General features: G+C 46.2%; 1 protein-coding gene and 1 long non-coding RNA gene across 3 annotated transcripts in view; both read left to right on the forward strand.

The window, feature by feature from the left end:
- LOC119395904 (polynucleotide 5'-hydroxyl-kinase NOL9) overlaps window positions 1–1,676 on the forward strand; it is a 49,190-nt gene extending 47,514 nt beyond the window's left edge. The window contains exon 15 of the mRNA XM_037662918.2: window positions 1,498–1,676. Coding sequence (XP_037518846.1) covers window positions 1,498–1,605 — 108 coding nt within the window. The 3' untranslated portion in view covers window positions 1,606–1,676. The remainder of the gene's footprint in view (window positions 1–1,497) is intronic.
- Window positions 1–15,903, forward strand: part of LOC119397931 (uncharacterized) — a 452,016-nt gene that overhangs the window by 298,782 nt on the left and 137,331 nt on the right. The gene's annotated exons all lie outside the window — the stretch shown is intronic.

Below are 15,903 nucleotides of genomic sequence, written 5' to 3' on the forward strand. Positions count from 1 at the left end.
TACAGGGTGTTTTTTTCTTTTTAGGCAATACAGATTTTTTATAAAAATGCTATGACAGTTGGGCCCCTGTTGTCTTTGCAAGTGAACTCTACGCCGAGGCGGGAAATCTTTGCTGCACCTAAAGCCACAATCAAATGAGCAATTAACCAAAAAATTGTTAATTAAAATTTTAATTATTCGCTCTAGGGCCGTTGTTTGTACGGAAGAGTTGTGGGACGTGATAATTTATGACATGCCCGTTTTTTAAAAGTCGCGAAAAATGCACATAATTTGAGATAATAATCATCGAAATTCAAGTCCCTAATCTAGGTGAAACTGAAACTGAGTGCACCGGACTCAAAGGAAATCCCTCATCCCTGTAGCGTCAGACTGGAAGCCCACATGACAACTTTTAAAAAAGGCACGTCACAGCAGAACATCGTCAGGAAAAACGTCAAACCATCTCAAATACCCAATTGGACCTCTTATTCTTTGCCTTTGGTGTGTAGACTCCCTTTGCATGAATGCAAAATTTGTTCATAGTTATCTAAACATAGCATAGGCTTAGCCAGAAAGGAGGTCGGGGTTTCGACCCCCCACCCCAAAATAAACAAAAAATAATAAATAAGTAAAATCTTGGCTATGCCCCGGGAACATTGGATAACTAAAAAAAATCCAAAGCATTAGACAGGAGTTTGACTGCACACTGGGAGAATTTGGCTTTCAGGGCAATCTGCCCTCAGCACAGCACAGGAAGGTAGCAGCGCCACAGTTGTCGCAGGGTATACGGTATCATTGCACCTGATATCAAATACACTTGTATATATCCTCTTGAAAATAGCGCAGCAACACGAGGACAAAGAAAGAAACAACGCAACAGGCGCTTCTTTCTTTGTCCTCGTGTTGCTGCAGCGCAGTTTTCAAGATGAATCCTAACCAACTTGGCCAAATGTGTGTTCTACTAATGTGTGTATATCCTTTAAGTGCCATTATTACTTTGTATCCGCACTTATCCTCCTCCTTTCATTCCCACAAATGTGGACATAGACTGGCCTACTTTGAAACGGCAATTTGACTACTTGTCCAACAGCTTCAAAAGGTTGCTGACCTGTTAACGTAACAGTGCTGAAACTGAAATGAAACAGTGCGAACCTAGTTGATGAATGCTGATTGTCATCTTTTGCAACAGAAGCATAGCCAGAAATTTTTTTGGAAGGGGAGGGTTTTGACTCCCCCTCCCCTTTTTTATGTTTGTGTGTGTGTATTACACATACAAAATGTAAGAATTTCGGGGCCAAGGGTGGTTTGGGGTTTCAAGCCACCCCCCCCCCTCCCGGCCCCCTGGCTATGCCACTGTTTTGCGATATTGGGAATAACAGCTATTGGTACGAGTGCAGTTCAGGTGCAGTTGCAAAAAGGGTCGATTTATTTTCTTTCTTTCTAACCCACCTTTGTCTGTCTTTTGTCTCAGTGTGAAACACGTGACTAACGTTCGCTTCATCTTCTCCACCCTGCCAGACACAGCTCTTGCAGTGCGGCTGGGCACCGTACCTGGCCAAAGCGGCGTTCGAGCCGGACCACTGCAGTGATGAGGAAGAGCAGAGTGACGACGATTCCAGCTCCTGAAACTGTTCTGTCTTTTCTTCTTTCTTCTCTTAATAAAGGACGGAGGATAGTCTGCGAATTTTTACGGTTTAGCTCGGTGTGTGGATTTCATCAAATGTGGTTATTCAGGGGCACACGAAGACAGTGCCAGTGGGCAGGCTTTTGACTCATCGAGTCCCCTTGCTGAGGAAGACATCAGCACATCTATGCTAGAGAAGTGCATTCGTTCTGTTCGACACACGGTAGTGCGAGGCATTGATGCTTAAATGACCACTGGTTCGCTAGAGAGAACAAGTGTTTTATGGCTGTTTGGAATGTGAAATCACTCTTGTGCGGGAACATTCAGCAAAACTTGAAGGTACATTGCTGCTCCAGGGACAGACAAGCCATAGCACCACCCTTCTGCTTCCTGATGCCTTGTGTGCACGAGTATTCAGAACATTATGATTACAAATTGAATAACGACATATGCAGTTCAGCATTTGAATGAAATAGTTGCTATATTAACAAACAAGTTCCTAATATTTAAAAATGTCAACTGTACACAGTCAAACGTACAATACAATTCATACCCAAAGGAGGGGTACGAGGCATCAAAGATGACCATTTGTTTATTGGGATCCAGTGTTAAAGGGGCAGACTTCACCTGATCATTTTGAAATACTTGCGCAGGCACACAAGGACAAAGAAGAGAGACACACACAGGCGCACACACACATGCGCATGCAGACACACACATGCGCCTGTGTGTGTCTCTCTTCTTTGTCCTTGTGTGCCTGCGCAAGTATTTCAAAATGAACTTGTTCCAACTAGGCCAAATCGCAGTTTTGCTAGACTTCACCTGGTTATGCACTGATCATTCTTAATCCATCGTCGAACAGTGCTGTGTGTGGAAACTGCTTATTTATTGCTAATTAGGGGTGTGCGAATATTCGAACTTTCGAATATTTTTCGAATAGTGTTTGCTATCCAAAAAGACAGGGCGTGCAAACACGGACACAAGTTTGCTATTCGATTCGCACGGAACTTTTACTATTAGAGCTTATGGAAAATAAATATAACGGTTTATAATAACGTAAAATAAATATACAGATAAATCGGCGTTCAGCGTGCTTGGTCTTGCGTTTTGGGACGCCGACGTACGACTGCTAGCCGCTTCCATCGGTGTTCCGAGCGGTCGCTGCGCCAGCTGCGCGACGAGCTTGCCGGGCGCTCCGCTTTCGATGCGTGAAATGCCCTTCCACGGTTCCTTGGAGCCAGCGGGCGATGCGATTCGTTGCTTGCGACGAAACACATTGCGGCTTCTTCGCTTTCGCATGTCCGCTAGCGTGATGTTCTTGCCCGCAAAGTTCGGATTCGTATCGTACATCGGCGCCGTGAGCGGAGTTATGCCTAGCCACGACTCCGAGCAGTAAGTGTGGTCGCCGATGTGCGTGGCCGCGGTACCCGATGTTTCAAAGTACGTCGTGCTCGATTGCGAGCGCGAGTACGAAGAGTCGTCCAGCGATGGTCATCGTCACGAGGTGCGAAATGCTGATAAGCAGAACAGTGTCCGAGACGCACGTCTGCGATGTTTGCGACGAGCGCGACGCACTATCGTAATCTGATGCTTGAGCGTCCGCGTGCAGCTGCCAAACTAAAGCGTAATTATATTCTAAATGATAGTCGACCTGTGAACACAGAACGAGTGTTCCTGTGAACAGAGCCCGATAGAGTGAGGGTTGGATAAATTGAACCTCCTGCATAAATGTGTAGTTTTTAAACCTCATTTTGCAGTGTGCTGTTGCATATGATCATGTTGCTGAAGGCAAAATGATCACATGCCCCCCCCCCCCTTGTAAGTCAATGTACGAGGCAGATTTTGCGCCCCCCCCCCTCTTAGGTTATTAGGGGGGGGGGGGCGCCCCCCTGTGCGCACGCCTATGGCCGTGACCTCGCGACGTGCAAGCAGCTGACGACGCTCTACCGGAGCGAGGATCGGACCAATGGCGCGGCGTGCTGGAGCAACATGGCGGACGCAGCCAATCGGAGGCCTCGGAACGAACTTCAAACATTTGCTTTTTTTTTCTATTTTTTTCTGAATGGGGTACCTAGCTAAAGCGGGAAATTTGAAGGCGGGGGAAATGCTCTTTCCGACGAGCCCAAGATGCGGGCGCCCGGTTGCGCCGTTGCGGCGCTATAATTTTTTTAACGATGTTTTTTTTGTGATTTCCGGTCGCAATAATTTTCGCCACCTCGGCAAGCACGACAATTTGTTTTCCGAGCCTCTATGTAGTTTTCACTGACGATATTTTGCAATCAGAAAAAGGGCTACAGAAACCGAAAATGTGCTTTCGAAAATAGATTTCTTTTGTTATTTTTCGCTATACGAAAGCCGCATCCCTCCTCGGGAATAAATCCGTTCTTTGACCATGTTTGTTTCTTGTAATTTTTCCTGTCTAGTTAACCTCCCTGCCTTTCCTACATTCCTTCTCTCTTCTTCCTGTCTCGTAAGAGCATATTTAGGGATTTTTCTGCAATTTTTTTCTGTAATCTCGCTTCGAAGTATTTGGAAAAAATATTTGAGAAATATTCTAAAATTATTCGATTCGATTTGCACTGAATCTTTATTATTCGAATTCGCTTCCAATGTACGGTTTGCGCACTTCTCACAATTATGTGGAAGCGGACAAGAACTGTGGTCAGACTACAAAGTAGGCCTAATCAAGCCAAGCCTATCCAAAGCCCCCTCCGCATTTTTTTTTTAGTTTTGCATGTGTGTAATATGTACACGTACGCATACAAACGCACACACGTACACATGAAGTATGGTTGAACCCTCCCCCCCACGAAAAAAATTTTTGGCTACGCCCTTGGATAATATGTATACATGGGAAGAAATAGTGCTAATGTCGCTTTTAGAACACTTTTTAAACTTTTTTTCGGGGGAGGGGGGTGGGATTTGCATGGAGGCACAGCTATAATAATGTTGATTGACTGATTACTGTCATTTTCATTACATAGAAAATACTGTGATTGTAAAAATTAATGCTCTACTACTAAAGGTAATTATTCAATTCTCGTGTGCGTTTTGTGTAAACTTACACTACGTAAATTGCCCAATGTAGTAAATTATTGTGGGCAAATCTAGTATCAACGCTTTGCCTTTTGATTTGTGAATCACGTTTTGTTAGCCTATTACATTTATCGCACATAATTCTGCATTGGAAATGTGCATTTCCCCAATTTTTTTTTTGTCTTGTCATTGAACATTTTCGACAAACAGCGCAAACACGGCGCGGGCACAGTAGAAGGGGGGACGAACCACAGCACTGACTCGCAACTGAATGTTTATTGGAAGCACATGTACAGAAAAGATTGCTACCACCATCACACCCATAGGCGTGCGCACAGTGGGGGGGGGGGGGGGGGGCAGGGGGGGGGCGGCCCCGCCTAATCACATAAGAGGGGGGGGGCGCGAAATCTGCCCCGTACATTGACCCTTCTAGTCACCCAAGAGGGGGGGGGGCGCAAAATCTGCCCCATACATTGACTTAGTAGAGTGGGGGGGGGGGCGCTGCGACGAACCTTTGCCCCCTTAATGGGGAACCCTGCGCACTACTATGATCACACCCATGTGACCATTCTAACCAGTGGCGTAGCCAGGGGGGGAGGGGGGAGGGGCACACCGGGCCCGTGCCCCCCCCCCCCCGGATTTTTTCCCCATGTGATACGGAGCTCAAGATGACACTCGACCAGGGGCGTAGCCAAGGGGGGGGTTGGGGGGGTTCAAACCCCCCCGAAAATTTTCAATTTTGCTTGCGTATATATGCACGCACACATACAAACGCACGCACGAACATACATAAAGTATGGTTGAACCCCCCCCCCCCCCGAAAAAAAATTTCTGGCTACGCCCCTGCACTCGACCTCACTTATCTGCCCAGACCCAATGTCGGATCAAATGCCCCCCCCCCCCCCCCCCAAAAAAAAAAGAATTTCTGCCTACGCCACTGATTCTAACGCAAATGACGAGAAAACAGCATCTATCTTGATTACGAAAATAAAACGCGAAAAAGACCACGAGCACACCCCAAGAAAGGAAATATCAAGGTACGCACGTCTTGTCATGCTTATTTCTTGTGAAATACCCACACCTGTTCGGGCCTGAAAAGGACTTTTAGTGTTCGTAAATAACCAAATAAAAAAATTTGCGAAGCTTGCACTAAGCCGCGCAAGGCTTGAAACAGCGAAACGGGACGATTCTCATGAAGTCTAATCTGGTTGTTTCTATGTTGTCGCTAACTTTAGCTAGGTTAGTTACGACACGGATGTCCAAACTCCAGAAACGAGCGTTCGCACTTCTCATAGAACGACCCTTTCTTTGTTGTTGTTGTTGTTGACCTCTCCTCATGGCACATACCCAATGGAGGGGATCGGCCGAGTAGATGGTGAATTCGTCCTATAATTTCTGCATGTTGTGACTCCTTGTTACGCTATTTGTTTTGAATTAAAGTGCCCTGCCAATTATGAGTAATGAAAAATTTAATGCTCATGGAATTTCTTTATCGCTGCTTTCTCTCTCCCTTCCTTTCTCTTTATTTCTCTCTTAATCTTTCTATTTCTTTTCTATCTCTTTCTCTCTCTTTCTATGTCTTTGTCTATCTTTATTATTCCCATTATTTCTCTCTATTTTTGAACCAGTGGTGAGTAGTGGGATTTGCCCAGTTTATGTGGAACATATATACCCGTTCATGATGGTGATAGTTTTCTGAGAGGCCGCAGAAATTACGGCTAGGTTAAACAGCTTCGTTATTAAAGCAAGAAAACGGAACCTGCGCGCGCACACTCCACTATAGTAATACATTCGAGCACGTCTGTTTCGCTATCAAACGAGGAAATACAGAATACCCAACCGAGCTGTAATGGTACCAAAATTTTACTCCCACGATTTCACGTGCCCTCTGATACCACATGGTTCCACAACTATGCTGTTGCAGTAGTTATAGCAAATGAAAGCGCATACAAAACAGAAAAGGAAAGAGGAACATGCATCAGCTACTCGAGGTCATGCCGCGCGCAAATATGAAAGTTGCAGTAATGCACGCAACTTAACCATTTGAGACGAATTTGTGCACAATTGTGTACACCACTTGTTTTTGCAACTTGTGTCGACTAGTGGCGCCGAAAGAGCCCGATACGTGAGGGTTGGATAAATTGAACCTCCTGCATAATAAATGTGCAGTTTTTAAGCCTCATTTTGCAGTGTGCTGTTGCATATGATCACTTTGTTATAAATTTCTAATCAAAAGAGGAAGCCAGGCGAAACTCCGATCGCCCCCTTCACGCCCAAGCTCGGAGTAGCTGAGGAATTGCGTGAAACACCATAGAGTTGGAACGTTGTCATTCTTGCCATCACATATCAATCCTAAAGAAGCATCTGCACAATTAAAAACTTGCGGATATTGTTTTGTGTTTATTTTGAATACTTCTACGAAAGAATACGACGGCTATTTATGCAATTTACTGCGCGCGGAAAGGAGCGTTTGCAGGCTGGTTAACTAGATGGCACCACCATATCAACACTCCCGAGTACGCGAGTGCGTGCTTGCGGCCGATTGCGCCGGTTTGCGCGTCGTCGTTCGCGACGTCTATCTCGTAGTTGTCATAGTGTCCCGTTGTGTGCGTCTTCTGTCGCCGCATACCACTCGACTTCATGTGACAGCCCTTTTTTCTTTCGAGCTGGAAACTTCAGTGCATCAGTGCAAACCAGGACGGACGGCAAAGAAGAGATGAGACAAGCCCTGAAAGTTATGTACGAACTAGTCGCAACCGATTTTTTTGTACTTTTTAACAGCCGTAAAGCTTCGTGGGCCGTGTAACTTTAGTTTCGATTGAAGCTTTCGGGAGATGTCTCACTCACATTCGCCGCTGCATGCTGCAGTCGACATTTTTCTGCTTTACGGCTCTCTGCGCTGAAGTACGGCAGCAATGAGCTGAAAAAGAACGTGGATACAGATGTCTCGCCATTGCAAGTCGAATCAGCGCGCGACCACGGCCTACGGACTTTGCTTCGAGCTGCGAATCTGTCGAGTGATCTTTGTGCCTAGTCAAAACCATGCACAAGCAGGTGGAAATTTTAACTGTTATCAGCCGGACCAGCTGCACAGACAACCGTACACTAACACACGGCTTCACGCATCAAAACACAGCTGATGTTCTCTGAACAGCGCGTAGCTGGCTTAGGTCCGTAGATTAAAACTGATTACTACCGTCAAATATAGCGAGCGTCTCAGGGTCTGGCAACGCTGGCAACGATTGTTTTGTTCCATCATGGCGGAACCCATGCGGTTCTATGGGGAGCTTTTCCTCTAGAGCCAGTATATTAACTCTATGTGAAACAATGCACGGGATGGTTGCGCTACCTCTGGATCGTTCTTGTAACATCCTCCATCGAAATGCGACCGCCACGGCCGGGATCGAGTCCGCGTCCTTCTGGTCAGCAGCCAAGCACCGTAGCCACTGTATCACTGCGGCGGCTAGGCCCCGCCCGTGCAGTAATTAACCTGCTAAGTACGAGCGTGATTGCGAAAGAGAGAATGGCCGAGAACGCTCTAAGCCTCTAACCGCTCTATGCGAGAACGGAAAAATGCCTCAACAGGCCAACAATTAATGTGGTTGTGAGTGCCCTGAGATGCATGCCTGAAAACCATGCCTGCAGAGGCAACACGTATAAAATGACCAATCGCGCCTTATGTCCCTGTCTTTTGTACCTACGGCCCTCCTTCGCTTTCCTGAGGCGCTCCATTGGCTGGATACTCCTCGCCCCGTCAGTGAGGGCTTTTTTCTTCTCTTTTCATTTTTGCTGCGCGCCAAGAGCCAGTGAAAACCTTTTCTGTGAAGGGACCCGTCGGGCGGGTCCCTCTTTCCTGCGCTGTACGGGAGGGGTGTACCGCGGCCGCTGGATGGAAAAGCGTTTTCATCTAGCGGCCGTGGGTGTACACCCCATTTAGGTGCAGCACCTCATTATTATTCAAGCCGCTGTTCGTGTCTTCGCTTCGTCCCCGTCTTCTTTGCGTCATTACAGTTTTTCCTCACGCTGTAATAGGGGCGTAGCCAGAAATTTCTTTCGAGGGGGGTTCAACCATATTTTATGTATGTTTGTGCGTTCCTTTGTATGTGCGCGTGTATTATACGCAAGCAAAACTGAAAAATTTCGGGGGGGGGGGGGGGGTCTGAACCCCCACCCCCCCCCCCTGGCTACGCCCCTGCGCTGTAAGTACAACATTGCTTCTACTTCACGAAGGGAGAGCGTCTTAATATGATGCTCAATAACGATGTCAGTAAGCGAAAGAATAGTTCCCTAGATTTTGTTATGCACAAACTGCGGTGAGCTCTTGAACACTAATACGGCGTTTTTCCTAAGTTTGACCGACGCCGCGCAATTCGGGCGGGATGGGCCGTGTTGGCGAGCTCTTGTAGGCATGATCGCTTGTGGTGCTTGCGCTGCTGTCCTTTACTATTTAATATTATTATTATTTGTTGGTCCCCGCATTACGACGGAGACGTGGCGCCAGGATTTCTCTCTCAGTGAGGTGGGGGTGCAGGAGCCTCAGGAAGGCACCCTCCTCATAGTGGAATGAGAGGAGAGAGATGAACGGCCAGATAAATTTCCTGGTCGTTCATTCCAATATATATATATATATATATATATATATATATATATATATATATATATATATATATATATATATATATATATATATATATATATATATATATATGCGAGGACGAAGTTCAATGGATCCGGTGGGAAATGCAGTTGAGAAGAAAGGAAGACAAATGTGCGAAACAAGCTTTACTAACGTTTCGGCAGGAGGGCCTGCTTTCGTCAGCGCAGAGTCAATCAATGCTGTGAAGGACTCTGGTAAGAGTGACATTGACGAAGGCAGGCCCTCCTGCCGAAACGTTAGTAAAGCTTGTTTCGCTGGTTTGTCTTCCTTTCTCAAACGAATATATATATATATATATATATATATATCTGTGTGTGTGAAGCTCTTGCAACAGCAAAAAGAGAAAAAGTTACAGTTTCACCGCAACGGCGAAGCAATGAATGCGATAGCAATAAATTGGAATGTAAACGTGACGAACGGCAAGCAGCTCGAAATTGCCAGCGCGTCGCTCGAACCCAAAGGACGCACGAAAAGAACTCACAGCTCGACACTTGAAGCGCACTGCTCAAACATAAAGCAGGACGCACGAAACGAACGAACAGGTACACACAGGACGAGCGCGAACTAACTGTCACAGTTACTTATTTCTGTTTGAACAGCGCGCTCATTTCGCAAACGCGGCCGCTGCAGCTAAAGCCCCTCCATGCGTTTTCCGCCGGCTGCGATGGAGGGGCTTTAGCTGCAGCGAGCGAAGTGACCTTCGTACGCTCTGTGACTTCAGCGCGGACATCGCGGGGAAAGCACATGACATACAACCCACCGCTCCACCCCCCCCCCCCCATCGGGCCGCCCCTTCTTTCCTCGAGATAATCGCACGAAGGCGACCACGCCCTGTAGGGTGAAAAGCAACGGCGCTCACATCGCGCCATCTATGTGGTGACTAAGAAAGCATGCTGAAGTAAATGGTGTATATAAATAGCTCGCCGTTAGGAGGCTGAAAGACGGTAGTGTTGGTGGCCTAACCGTCTAAAGCCGCGCGCTGCAAAGCGAGAGGTCGCGCGTCGGAAAGTTTTTCTTAATTATTTCTCTTCGTGGTTTATATATATATATATATATATATATATATATATATATATATATATATATATATATATATATATATATATATATATATATGTGTGTGTGTGTGTGGTGCATGACGGCGGCGACGGCAAAAATCAGCCGAGACTGTCCATATAATTGCTATCGCAATAAAAAAATAAACTTGCGCCTATACATGTGCTGTGCAGGAGGGTCTGCGACGTATGTAGTAGCCTGACGAATGATAGCCTCCTATATTTAACGGATGTGCTTCGGTTTCCTCGCGAGGTACATAACGACGACAATTTATTCTACTACGTCCGTTGCCTTTCTAAACCACGTCATTTTGTTTTACGAAGTAGGGCTATATGAATTATAGTGAATACGGGCTCTAATTTAACAAGCACTGTGTTAGAGCGCACAGGCAAACACATGGTGAAACACAGGCGACGACCGCGGACACTCGCTGTCAAAATACTGGCGTAAGGAAACGCGGCCGCTGCAGCGATCGAAGCGACCTTCATGCCGTCTATCTCTTCAAGGCAAATAGATCGATGAGAACACACAACGTACAAATGTATGAGCCGCCTGCCAAGATAGGACGCTAGCGGCCGCGCCAGGCCGATCAAGTGCACGCAGTTACGCCACGCAGCTCACGGTCTCTAACGCTCCAGGACTTTAAATAAAACACAGGACTTTGAAATAATCTACCGTGCGAATTGCGAACGCCGAGCGAGGTCTATCAAGACTATCACGCGTTGCAGCGTAGCTTAGTCGAGAAGGCAATCGAAACACGGCGCGATTAACGCGCAGGGCGCATAGGTGTCAGCAGCATTTTGTCTTGGGGGGTGCAAAACCCGTGTTGCACCGCGGTGGGAGAGGAAGGGAACACTGGTGTGGCTTGGAGGGGGGCAGTGGCGTAGCCCCCCCCCCCCGGAATTATTTTTTGCCATGGCACACAGCACAGAATGACACTCGCCCGCATCCCCAGTTCATATCATGGATGTGCCCCCCCCCCCGAAAAAAAATTCTGGGTACGCCCCTGGGGGGGGGGGGGGAGGCATGAGTGTTGGTGGTGCTTGAGGGGGCATGTGCCCCTTTTGTACCCCACTGCCGACGCTCATGGCAGGGCGGTATACATTTCTCATTTCTCGGCTATGGAAGCATGCGGCTGTATAGACGACGTCTTGCTCACGTACGTGAACAGTTCCTCAACGGCTCTCACGCGAAGTCGCCTTCCGACCACAGGTAAACCCATGCTCTTTCGCAAGGCACCGTAATGATGACATGAAAATGAAGCGATCCGTGGATGCTCATGGAGGTGAGTGCCTTGCATGCCGTCGATCACGCATGAAGTAAAGTTTGAAGGGAATATCGCCTGAACGTGTAGTGCAGGCTGGAACACGGTAATATTCTGCACGTGTTAAGCCAGTTAAGCTTTTAAATTACCCACCCCTAACAAAAAGGTACGACGACAGCGATGATGATAGCAATCTGTGGCTACAATCGTGGCCTCCGCGATCAGCTCGTTGCCGGAGTTCGATCGCGGAGGCCAGCCTACAGCCTTCCGATCGGGCGCACAGTATGTTCGTATTATAGGGAACTTATAGTAGTTCACTATATCTAATGTTCTATAGTGAACCAGAATATTCTAGTTCACTATAGTTTGCATCGTTGAGCCCTTGGTGACTGCTTGGCGGTAAAGACGAGAAAAAAATATTGCTTTGCTAGTGCCATCTTTAGAACAGATTTTAAAAACAAGCGAGATTTCTTCCACATTACTCGCTAGGCAGCACCACTGCCGTTCCCTCTCTTTTGATACCATAAAAAACCACAACCAACATCATCATCATCATCATTACAAAGTGAGGCAATTCTTATGGAGCTCCATGAATATCACATAGTGCACTCCATGAATATCACATACTAGAATGCATAGAGCAACAACAAGCATGGAGCTCCACGCGTGTTTTGTGACAGTGACCATTGCTGCTGCATTGGCGGTTCTGTTGAACTGCATCGCGAGAACGTTGCGCGGGCCGTTACTCTCATCTCACGTACACACGGTTCTTGAATCTGCATGCTTCTGACAGATGATACGGGAGAGTTGATCGCCGTGGTTTCGGAAATGAGGCCCCCAGCGCCTTCGCGTGGGCGCATAGGCTCTGCGGCGTCTTCACGGACGCGACCACGATTCCCTGGAGCTCTGAATACATCGCCAGTGAGTGAAGCAAGTTACACGATCCTTCGGAGACCTCCAACGACTCACGATGGCGTTTACTCGACGCAGCCGACGGTAAGAAGCACAGATTATTTCTTTCTCTTCGTTCTCTCTTGGAGCCAGTTTGGGCCCCTCCTGGTGACTGCGGTCACAAAGTGTATGTAAGCGCCAGCAGAGCCATATCTTCGCACCGTAACGACCAAGTGATAATGTATGCGTAGGAGCCACCTATATATAGCCGAACTAACAAGCAATCCTGGCTATTCTTGATATCTTCCTCGTTCGCAGGTGTATGTTGATGACCTTGACGTGAGCGATTTGCGTCAAGACCACTCATGCTGGACGAGCATTCAATATGACGTTACGCACAAATCATTTGCTGTGTGATGAAGGCTGCTCGTCACATTTCTGTTGATCCATGGATTCTATTGCGGGAGTTCATTTTCACAGAGTGTACAGTTTCCTGTGACAGTGCTCCATCAAAGTCATTGTCAGATACGAGCATTCCACCGACTTACCCTTTGTCCATGAAATCATTAATGAACCATAAATGAGCCCATTAAGTGCGTTAGCAAACCACGGATCTGGCAGTATTGGAATAGAATCAGGCACGATCAACAACGGAACGACCGGCTGCATCGCTTTAGAGCCAGTCAAAAAAAAAAAAAAAAACCTTGAAAAACGTGAAAACCGTCTAGTCGCAGCACTCGAAACTCGCTCGTGTATCACCACATTCTGTGGATGATACAGTTATCGGATCGTTTTTTTGGGGTTGTACAAATTGTCGCACCATTTTTGAGCAGACGAAGAAACTAATTTTGTTGCACGAACATCGTGGCGTGAGTAATTCCGGCGCTGAGGGCTCAATAGCAGTCGGTGCAAGTTGATTTGTACTGTAGTGTTGCATAAGTGTCAAAAAGACTGATGTATACGTTGGGCTGAACAAGCCATATTACCGAGGACGTGTCGAACTCAGTATCTGGTTTCGGTTTCGTAATTCGGCGTCGGCTTTCAAGGAGGGGCGGTGGAATCCTCCGCAGTGTTGTGATGTGGTTTAGGTGTGCGAATACTGATCGTTATCAGTTTTGCAAATGACGTCACCTTTATCTCGTGTGCGTTATTATTTCATGCCTAAGACTGCAGATCCTGCAAAACTTGCTCTACGATTTCGGGTGTTTGCTCCAGATAGAGGTGTTCGGCTGCGCAGTCGAAGCTTTGTATACATATGTGGTGTATTGATATGGTGTGCAATGTAGATTTATGCAAGTGATTTAGGGACACAAATAGGGCGCTCTAAAGCGAGCAAAAATGTTCAGTGTGAGAAGCAGAAAGGCGTTAATGGAAAGGCAGGAAGGTTAATGAAGCTGGGCTTGTTTGCCACCCTGCTCTGGGGAAAGAGAGAGGGTACTGAAAGACGAAGTTCTCATTAGGCACATATACTTACACGCGAAGAAGTTCTCAGTATGCACATATACTTACACGCAATGAAGCTTTTGTCATTCCGTTCGTCTTGAGATTCCTAAACAGTTGCTGCAGATGGCACTTGCCTAGTTGAATCCATGCACGTTATGATGTGATTTATAACCTAAAGCACCGTGTGGAGTTATTGGAATTACGAGGAGAAATCGGCGAGCTACTTGCTGGCGGGCGTCGCATAACGAGCATTGCGGTTTGGGAAAGCGTGATGTCACCATACAGTTGAACATAGATCAACTGTCATGTGTTTGACGACGTTGTGTATCGCGTCAGCTGGTGTGTGTATGGCGTCACTGTAGTTGTGCTTACGACGTCACTGGAGGCTCGTCGTTCCTCATGACGTGGCAGGAAAACAGGAGACAATGGCGGTGCAGTTGAGGCTGTGCTTGAAGACATGGGAGACATGCTATAGCATTTGCTCCTACGTTGGCAGAAATGCGCCAGCAGCGAGTATTTGTGAGCCAAACTTGGAATTCTTACGCATCATTTGATGTGGCAAAAAAAGCAGTTTAAACCATAATACTGGGCAGCGACGTGCACTGCTTTGTCGTGTGTATGCTTGCGTTCGAGTACCGACTTCGCCAGCGATCTTTCCAGATAGGGAGGTTTGTAAAAAAAAAAATAAGAAGAAAGAATAAAATTTCCGTTAAATTTTGCACTGAGAGAGCATATGGGGCACCTATAGGGAAAATAAAGAATAACGAAAAAATACGGGGTCATGAACTCACTCAGTAATTATATTGTTGCAGAATTATACATGATGAAAGCAGATATTCACAACACGCCGAGAAGTTTGGCAGTACGCATTGAACAGCGGGCCTATCAGTATTGTCCCGCGGATTAAAAAAAAAAAAAAAAAAAAAACATTAGGGCAGTTTTGCAGTGGTAATGCCAAGCCTGAAGGAACAGCCGTGCTGGGCGGCCTTCCTTAGCATACCAGCCAAGCCTAGCCTAGAGATAGCCAGTTAAACCTAGGTGTAGCCTCATGAGCTTAGAGAGGGACAGTTAAGTCTGGGAAAGCCAAGTTGATCCTAGCCAAGTTGAGGCTCTCTCTCTTTCCGTAAAACTGAGAGCTGGGCGAGTTGGTATGAATTCATGTTGAAACTTTTTTAGCGCGCACAAAAGACGGAGGACACAGAAAGAAGGTACAAAACGAGCGCTTACTCACAACTGATTTATTTTTTGAAAGCGACTAAACATATAAGCAGAAATAATCATCACAAAGCATGCGCGGAGCAAGTCATGAGGCATATTAGCAGATTACAACAAGTTAACCACAGTTCAAAAAAGACATTTCTTTATCAGTAAGCGCCACCGATGGTTGACTAATACAATTTTTCCCACACCTACTTATATGGAAAGCTTCCGTGACTTCACGTGTTAGTTTATCATTATGAGCAAACAAAATGTCCGTCTCACTGAAAACAGGATTACAATGACATGATTTGCAATGATTGGACAAGTGCGAAAACGTCTCTTTTCCCAAAGAACTGTTATGTTCTTTTAGACATAAAAGAACATATCTTTGGGAACTTGTTGTAATCTGCTAATATGCCTCATGACTTGCTCCGCGCATGCTTTGTGATGATTATTTCTGCTTATATGTTTAGTCGCTTTCAAAAAATAAATCAGTTGTGAGTAAGCGCTCGTTTTGTACCTTCTTTCTGTGTCCTCCGTCTTTTGTGCGCGCTAAAAAAGTTTCAACATGAATCTCTCTCTTTCATTTATTTCTCTCTCTTTGTCTTTCTATCTTTTTCTCTGTCCGTCTATTTCTTTCTTTCTTTCTTCTTTCTTTCTTCTTTCTTTCTTTCTTTCTTTCTTTCTTTCTTTCTTTCTTTCTTTCTTTCTTTCTTTCTTTCTTTCTTTCTTTCTTTCTTTTTTCTTTTCTTT

Source organism: Rhipicephalus sanguineus, chromosome 6 (assembly GCF_013339695.2).
Source record: "Rhipicephalus sanguineus isolate Rsan-2018 chromosome 6, BIME_Rsan_1.4, whole genome shotgun sequence".
Taxonomy (NCBI): Eukaryota; Metazoa; Arthropoda; class Arachnida; order Ixodida; family Ixodidae; genus Rhipicephalus; species Rhipicephalus sanguineus.